Below are 9038 nucleotides of genomic sequence, written 5' to 3' on the forward strand. Positions count from 1 at the left end.
AAGGACGATCACTTACAACTTATTAAATGCTTAAAAACTTATACATTACATATTAAAAATTATCCTCAAATTTTCTAACAACAAAGATACAAATTTTAATGTACCAAATTAATTTTTATGGACAAAAACCCTATTAACTTAATGAAATTTATCATTAAAACAACATATATATATATATATATATATATATATATATATATATATATATATATATATATATATATATATAATAGAGGGGTAGTTCAGTATGAAATATGAGTTTGGGTCTAAAATCCTTCCTTGAAAAGCAAATTCCACAACTAGCTAGCCTCCCTTTCAATGAGGGCATCGTCTCCTAAATCAAGCCTTGTGAAGTGGATTTTAGGATCAGATGATCTCTACAACCGTAGCTCTATACACTTGTTAGGACCGAAACTATTTGGGCCAATAATTTGTCAACCTATAAATTTTCGATCACTTTAAAAGCAATTGATAATAGAAGAAATAGCGTACAAAGCTATATACATAATTTATTTATTTTTCCAAATATGTAATATGGGTTAATTAACGACCAACTAATAAATTAGCATGGTTGGATCAATGGTAAACACCCTTGCCTCTGGAGACAGAGGTCATGGGTTCGATCCTCATCCTATGCAAAGGTTGGAGGGCCTTTTCTACCATTTAGGTAGAAACTGGAAGCAGCCTCTCTACTTAGAAAGAGGTAAGGTCTGTCTACATCTTAACCTCCCCCATACACCGTCGAGGTATTGGGGCTCAAAACCCGCGGAAGGCGGCACTGAGCAGTTACTTTTTTAACGACCAACTAATATACATGCTTTGAGTTTTTTTTTTTTAGATATGCGTGAAGTTTATTCTTTTTCAAATATTTATATACATGCTTGAAGTTTATCATTTTTGAATATGCTTGAAGTTTTTATTCTTTTATCACCATATATAACATGGCGGGTTTATAACGGATCATGAACCTCCACTACTATACCGGCAAATGCTCTTGGTACATGCAACAAGAGGTGACAGTGATCGGTTGTTGGCTTCATTGCGCATCGCCATTAGGTTATTTAACACATGGTTATATATAGTTTGTGTTTATTATTTATTAGTAACATATCATAAGATGTTAGATATATACTAATTTCTCTATTTTCCAATTTAAATATCTTATTTTAACTTTCAAAGTAAATTTTTAACATTTTTGACTGTATAGTGTTATATGACACTTGATGAAAATAATTATATAAATAAAAAATACATTTAAAACTCAATTCATTCATATATTTATATATCAGGCTTTAATTAACACAAACAAAAATATTTACGATCAAAATTATAAAAAATAATATAAATATAGAAGATAAGGTAAACTAATAATACAGTTTTTTTTATGTACTTTCAAAATTTATAACTTTGAAAGACCGAATTTTTATTTTCATTCATATATTATATGGTCTACTTAATGAGATGATTTAGTGGAATGAGACGTGGCTGGAATTTTTAGTAATCGGAAGCAAGCTAGTACGAGGTGTTAAATTTGCATCGAATGTATGGATGCTGCGCGCAATAATGCATGTGTGTTTACACTGAGGACTTAATTAATTTCTTCTTTCAATCTATCTTATGCATATTGGTCAAAATTAAAGTGGAAGAAATTAAAACATTAGTGGAGGTGTGAATGATATGATGAATGTGCATGGACAAATTGATCCACAAACTGAGATATGATATAAGCGCAACACCAACAACCACCACGTACCATCACCAACACCACTATCTTAAATATTAATTTGTGTGATCTCAACATCGAAAACCCATTCCATCCAATTATATATGCGAATGTACTAGAAAGTCAATAATAATCCAACTCTGAAAACCTTTTTGCAATGCCTATAAATACAACATCTTAATCTCTCTTGTTTGTATCAAACTACAACTCTATCGAGTTATATATTCTATTACTTTCAAAACAGAACACATACATTTGTGGTCTCACATTATAAGTACCTTTCTAGTTATATATAGGGAGTTTGAAAATGGCAAACTACACAAAGATCATTGCCATTGCATTTTTGGTTTTGTTTATTGTGGACCTTTCTTTCGCTGCTAGATCTTCTAAGAAGACTGGTGGTGGTAAAGGAGGTGGTGGGGGTGGTGGAGGAGGTAGTGGTGGTGGTGGTGGCTCGAGCATTGGAGAGGATGGGGATGGTTATGGGTCGGGCTATGGATCAGGTAGTGGCTCTGGATACGGAAGTGGTAGTGGAGGTAAAGGAGGAGGTGGCGGTGGAGGTGGTGGCGGAGGAGGTGGTGGTGGTGGTGGAGGGTCGGGAAATGGTAGTGGATCAGGTTCTGGTTATGGGTCTGGAAGTGGTTCAGGATATGGTTCGGGGTGGTGGAAAGGGCGGCGGTGGCGGTGGTGGTGGAGGCGGAGGAGGTGGTGGCGGTGGTAATGGAAATGGCTCAGGAAGTGGCTCGGGATATGGGAGTGGTAGTGGCTCAGGATATGGAAGTGGTAGTGGGAAAAACGGTGGTGGTGGTGGTGGTGGTGGTGGAGGCGGCGGTGGTGGAGGTGGCGGAGGGCGTAATGGACAAGGTTCGGGATATGGGAGTGGCTCTGGATATGGAGAGGGATATGGATCCGGTTACGGTAGCAATGACGGCGGAGATGAACCATAAACAGATTTTTTTAACCATAAACTCATTACACTACAATTTAATTTACCATATTTAGTTAATGGCACTTATATAGCCGTAAAATAAATTGCAATCACATTCACTACACATTTGTAACATTTTTACTTGTATGAGAAGTTGTTTTACCATATATAAGAAAAAGAAATTACTCTTTGTTAATATGGTCCTAGATTTAGTAAATATGAAAGCCATGTCAAAATAAAAGGCTCATGTTGTAAGAATTTATCTCATCGGTTTATATTGTAAACCTCCTGCATCTATATTGCAAATGTTCACTTTCTTTTAATGTCAAGCGAATAGGAAAACTATCTCTAATTTAAGTGAATGGATTTTGAAAAGAATCGTAAAGAAACAAAAGTTGATCAGCTCTCAGGCTGCAGCTAGAGGTGAAGCACTGAAACCAAAGCAACCTATGAAGCATGAATCGAATCTTGTTACCATCGGGTCCATTGTCGGTTATTTATCATATATCTAATGAACTTATTTAAAGTCTTAATTTGCATTATGGAATATACCTTTTTGTTTATGGGCAAACCAGATGTGGTATGACGTACTGTACACGATTATATGTAGGTCGGAACCATATTACATATTAGTGTGTTCATATGCAAAAAAAACATATCCGTAGTAACATTTGTTTCATGCTTCATAAGGCAACATAAATTGTCAATCATGGTACAGAGATACAAACAAGTCCAATTGATGAAACAAACAAGTCCCATTTAAGCATTGCCGGATAAATTCCTGGAAAAAAAAAGGAAATACAACAGAAAAGGCTTGTGAGACACCCCTGGTGAGTTTAGTTGGTACTTCAAGGAACCCATATACTAATAATCAAGCTAGTAATACCCCAAAAGGATTTCTTTGGTTCACGTTTTTGACAAAAAAACGCTTAACAACAATATTTAACGAGTACAAAAACAAAAAAACACAAAGAAAACATGCGTTGAAGAGCTAACCTTTGCTTCATTTGACACCACAGGTTCTGTAGGAAATTCAACTTTTTGGGCTTTGATTATAGTATCTTCAAGCAATATCCGTTCTCGAGTCTGATCATGCCCGAAAGGACGTCTTCCAAAAAGCATTAGGTACAATAAAATACCAGCTGACCACACATGAACCTAATCTCAAAAGTCAAAAGCGAACACCTCATTGCTTTACATATATACATGTATCACCCATAGAAAGGCATAAAATGGACCATTTTTCATTTTCATAAATAAAAAAGACGAGTCATAATTTGTTCAATGGTGACTTAACAGGTATAAATAGAATAAAGTCAAATCAGTACCACTCACCTTTGATGAAACGAGGGGGGTCTGGTTTAGTTCAAAGCATTCTGGTGGAAAGTACCTGAGCATGTAAGAAATAAATCATGAATTAGCTGCCAGCCAGCCAGCCACCATAAAACATAGTATAATGTATGCCATAGGTGAAGAACAATTATCCTCATAGGCAACAAATGTTGGTTGAGCAAACAAGATCAAAGTCTAAAATCTTTGCTCAAATTTTAATTGTGGAGTATACAATCCAGAGTGTCAAAGAAACCATATAGGGGAACTTCAAAAATTCATGCACAACTGAACTTTATAATGATATATAATAGATAATATAAAAATGCAATGATCATCATAAGGATACAAAGAAAATAATTCACATCAATTTTGATTTTCCAATTTCACTGAAAAGGAATGACTTTTAAACCAATTATTCGACGAATGCTCACCAATATGTTCCAGCTCCCTGAGATGTAAGCTTCATGCCTTGAGATCGGACATCATGCTCCATAATCTTGCTAAGACCATAATCAGTAACTTTGGAAACACCAAATTCATCAAATAGGACATTCCCAGGTTTCAAATCATAATCAATGTTTCTCTTGTTCAAGTAAACAAGCCCTTGGAATATTTGAGAAATAACTAGCCTAGCTTTTTTTTCTGGTAGTATGGGAGTTGCTTTAAGAACAGCATCGAGATCTTTACCTGTATATGGACCGAACAATAAAATGACAAAAGATGAATGTTAACAAAACTATATTGCAAAAAATGTTGAAAAATGCATACCACTGCAATACTCTAAGGTATTTTGATCTATCTCAAAGATGTCCCATAGACGAACAACGTGATGGTGTATCAAGGTTTTTTGGGTGTTATATTCTCGTATAGCATGACGTATGCCACATACCTATACTCCACCAAATCGAATGCCTGATAAACAAAAAGGTTGCTTCAAATCACAATAGATGGGTCAACGTATACACTTGTAGATATGTGCAACAAATGACATAAAGCAAGAGAAAACAAATTGGGAGGGTTGGTAATAAGTTGGTTATTCTAGTACCCAAAATAAAAAATAGTATGAGTGTCAAAACTATATTACTTCCAGTGATAATCTAACTTTATCAATAGCATTAAGCTTTACATAATACAATTATGAAACTTTTACATATATGGTCCATTAGAGATTTTTAAAAAACCCAAATTGCCCATTCATAAGCAAATGGGTCAAAATCGCCACCTTTAAATATTTTCATAGTTGTCAAAGGCGAGCGCCTCTTGCGCCTAGGCGCAAAAAGCAGGCAAGGCCCAACCTTAACGCCTGAAATGTGTTGCAACCTTAACGCCCACCTTTAAATATTTTCATAGTTATCAACATAGCATAATGAAACTCACCTTTGGTTCCACTTGTAGTTGATTATTTTTTAGCTCCTTAAGTTCCTGTAACAGAGAATAAGAGCTACATAGTGATGCTTAATTGCAGGAAGTACAATATGGTTCCCGAATATTTAACTAAGGAGCTGACAGCAACTACACCTTTTCCAACTGTTGGCATAGATGTTGAGAAACTGAGGCCTTTTGGCGTGATTTACATAAATCGTCCTCAAGGGTCGTTATCTTGGCGCGCAATGATGTGTTTTCCTCCTATATTGTATTAAGTACGGAGGATTATAGATAATAGTAGAAAAAAATGCTACGACATATTGTATAAACTTGGTATATACAACTCATTTAGCCAGCAGTTTTACAAGGGGCACTACTTTTTCCTCTTGATATCCACATTTTCATCCATTGGAAATATAACTCACTAGTCAAAAATCTGAAATAACATCACTACTTAATGAACAACCTTCATTGACACATGAACTTTGTCCAAGAGATGAATAATCGCAATAGATATTAAAAAAAAAAGTTATCTATACTTCAGCTTAAGTATTTCCTTTTTTACTTTTTCATTTAATGTTTATATTTTTTTAAATAACTCATCAACAATAGCAAAAAAAATTTTATATACCTATGTATTAGACAATCTGGAACTGGTTGTCGGCAAACCCAGGTGTAAACAACCATCACCTTTTGACGCATGTACTAAATGAAGTTCACAAAAATTATGTACACTACAATTTAATTGTTTGGAAAAGTCATCCAACACTACGCATTGCAAGGGTACACTTTCTAGTTATAAATAACACGTGTGTCAGGACAAGATGTAATTAAAAAATAACTCTAACAACGCACATCCATTTAGTGCAGAAGTTAACTCTTGAACTTTTTTAAGGATATCAACCTCTGCATATTGCTTATTCACATTATCACAAGGTTCCTGATACAGCAAGATTGAAAAAGCAATGTGAAAATATCCTTGTAAACACATACAAATTTGCAGTTTAAAAAAACACATAAATTTAATCACGCATATTGGAAAACAAACAAACCTGTGGTTGTTTTGTTGTGTCACGCAGAGACAGTAATTTATCTAACAAATTCTTCCTAAGATCATCCTGAAAATACAGACACAATGACAAATATATTCAAAATCTAACAAAACTACTAAAGGAGATTAGCATCTTAGCTAAGCATTGGGTATTTGTCAAAAGATGAGGCTAAACACATAGGAAAAATGTACTTTATCATGATGTAAGCATTAAGCAATACATTTAAAGGCTTGGTTAGGATTTGGTTATAATTCAATCATGTAGTTAGCATCAATTTATGTGTAGTGGGTGAGGTGGCTTTTGACTTTTTGAAGAGAATAAGTCTTTTTTTACTCCTCTTCTCATTCCTTTGTCTTTTGTTCTTGAAATTTGGAATCTTTCCGGGAAAATATAAAGTTTCCTTTTATCTTTTAAAGCTCCCCTCAAAAGCTTTCTCTCCCATTTCTTTCTTACAGATCTATAATTTTTTCAGATCAAGCATGAGTTATTACTCCCTTTTACTTCTTTTTATCATTAGCTATCTAAAACACCTGCACACGATTTGTGGCGCATGAAAGCTCCAATTATCCGTGTAGTACAGAAGAAAATTAGGCTCCAGTTCCCGATGAAGTTTCGATGTCCTCTTCATCTTCAACTTTTCCGGTTCTAAGTCGCCGGAATTTTTGCTGGCGGTGGTGGGTTCTCTGTTGTTTGGAGTTGATTCACTATAACTATCTCTATAACTAATTCATGTTTTTATCCAGATCTTAATTTCTGTTATTTATCTTCTTAACTATAAGGTATGAAGAAAATAAGGTCATGACTTGAAACCCCAACAAGTATTTTTATTTACAATGGTTTCTGACCAATATCTTTTAAGCTTGTAAGTTTTATGCATTACCTATATATTTTTTCCTGTTTAGCTACTTTGATTAGCTTTGCCAGATTCAATTGATGATTCTTTATTAATCCAAGTGCATTTGTGATGTATTCCGACTGTGATCTAAGTATCCAACTGCTACTCGTCTTTGTATTTTACCAGACATGAGGCATAATCCAGAAATTGATGGCCGTATTGTATGGGAAAGGTTGACTATACTGAGGTGGGGAAGTTGACCTGTTTAAAAGATCATAAAGTAGACCATAGTTGACTGCCACATTTTCCCATTTCTTTGTTAATATTAAAGAATTTAAGTATTTTTCCTATTTTTGAGGGTTAACTTTAGATTTGGAACAAGGGTGGATAATCTGATTGTGGAGAGTGGTCATGATGTTGGTGTCAATGTATCCGATTCAAGTGGAGGATTACAATTTAGTAGCAAGAAGCTAGGATTTGATGCAGTTGTTCTTGCAGTTGGGCATTCTGCACGTGATGTGTATCGAATGCTTCTTTCTCATAACTTGGAATTGGTTCCCAAAGATTTTGATGTAAGTTACATTTATGTCATTGTTTCAGAGAACAAGATGGTGGGGTTGGGTAATGGGTCATAATTGCTTTGGGGTTTGAGCTGAAATAGTTTGCTATTAAATACAGGCCCAACCGGACTGGGTCGTTTCTGTTGATTGACACTTTTTTTGTAGGAGTGAAGGTAAATCTTTACTAAACATTACGGCAAATTGGACCGGTTGGGTAATGATTCAAAAGAAACTCTTTTTAATAGGTTCAAAAGGGGTTAGTTGTATCAACACCAGGTTTGCAGAGATGAAGCGGCAGTTGCAACAAGTAGTTGAAACAAGTGATAGCCAATACTCAAAAAATCTGTTCACCAAACCCCCTAAAAAAGACTTACTTGCAGATATGTATTCAAGCTGCTTGTAAGTGTTCTTAAAGTAAGGTGGTCATTTACATGAATTTGCAGCAGACTTTAAGTGACGGACAGCATTTGAAAAAAGCGATTCAACAATCCTTAAAAAAGAAGGTTAGAGTGATGGTTGTTAAGACTGTTTCCGATCCCTGCCTAAAAGAAAATTTCAGTTTTGGGGAGTAAATACATATGCTTTCTTTGTAATTATGTTTGACAGAAAACTATTTGGTTGGACATATCTTTATTAGTTTATGCTATGTGGAAGTGTATGCTATATGTTGCTGCAATGTTGTTAGATTTACACTCAAAGGATGTTTTAGAGACACTTCATATGAAGTTTTCTATTATATTATTTTAGGTAGTCGCCATTGGTGTTGGTATAACATTATTATTTATTGTATTATTAGTGTTTGTTTTAGAAATTTAGTACAAAAAGCGTGTCCTTACCGCAGTCGTTCGAAAATAAGAGTTCTGTTAATGTCTATCGTTACTCCGTGTTTTACACAAAGTTCTTTTAAAGTCTATTGTTATTCCGTGTTTTACATGGGTCTACAACTAGTTTTTATCAGAGAACATGGGTTGTATGAAAACTTACTGCATAGCAATGATTACTACCACGGAGATGGTAAATTTTGCAAAACACAAGTAGATCCTTTTTTTTTAAGATTCTGCAGGCGTTCTTTCAGCGGAGACGCCTTTCTTTTCCCGCTGCAGACATTAAAATCAACACAAACATATTAGCAACAAAAAATGATTCATCACTGGAAAAAAGAAAACAATTAAGGGATAAAGCTAAAGAGCTCACCTCATCATCCTTCCAATCGTAACCAGTAAATGAGTCGATTTTCTTTCTT

The 9038-nt window shown here is 34.8% G+C and overlaps 1 protein-coding gene and 2 pseudogenes across 4 annotated transcripts; 2 read left to right on the forward strand and 1 right to left on the reverse strand.

The window, feature by feature from the left end:
* The first annotated feature begins 1969 nt into the window (after positions 1–1969).
* LOC122606315 lies at positions 1970–2847 on the forward strand (annotated as a pseudogene).
* A 424-nt stretch (positions 2848–3271) lies between these two features.
* LOC122604848 lies at positions 3272–6532 on the reverse strand (annotated as a pseudogene).
* A 250-nt stretch (positions 6533–6782) lies between these two features.
* Positions 6783–8545, forward strand: LOC122605701. 4 transcript variants are annotated; one of them, XM_043778658.1, is made up of 4 exons: positions 7273–7482; positions 7618–7807; positions 7914–7968; positions 8041–8545. In XM_043778658.1, the coding sequence occupies exons 1-3, from the start codon at positions 7424–7426 to the stop codon at positions 7944–7946; spliced, it is 282 nt and encodes a 93-aa protein (XP_043634593.1). In that variant the 5' UTR covers positions 7273–7423; the 3' UTR covers positions 7947–7968; positions 8041–8545. The 4 variants fall into 4 exon arrangements, 3 of the variants coding, with proteins under 3 accessions (XP_043634593.1, XP_043634594.1, XP_043634592.1); XM_043778659.1 differs by having other exon boundaries at positions 7961–8545; XM_043778657.1 differs by lacking the exon at positions 7914–7968 and having other exon boundaries at positions 8239–8545.
* Positions 8546–9038: the final 493 nt, after the last annotated feature.

The sequence above is a fragment of the Erigeron canadensis genome, chromosome 6 (genome assembly GCF_010389155.1).
Source record: "Erigeron canadensis isolate Cc75 chromosome 6, C_canadensis_v1, whole genome shotgun sequence".
Lineage (NCBI taxonomy): Eukaryota > Viridiplantae > Streptophyta > Magnoliopsida > Asterales > Asteraceae > Erigeron > Erigeron canadensis.

What these genes read in the sequence shown, in the direction of transcription:
- LOC122605701 (XM_043778657.1), top strand. Translation starts at nt 7,424, where the DNA reads ATGAGGCATAATCCAGAAATTGATGGCCGTATTGTATGGGAAAGGTTG. An exon ending in GAAAGGTTGACTATACTGAG is followed by an intron (nt 7,483 to 7,617) that starts GTGGGGAAGTTG and finishes ATTTGGAACAAG; the next exon opens with GGTGGATAATCTGATTGTGG. An exon ending in TGGTTCCCAAAGATTTTGAT is followed by an intron (nt 7,808 to 8,238) that starts GTAAGTTACATT and finishes ATGAATTTGCAG; the next exon opens with CAGACTTTAAGTGACGGACA.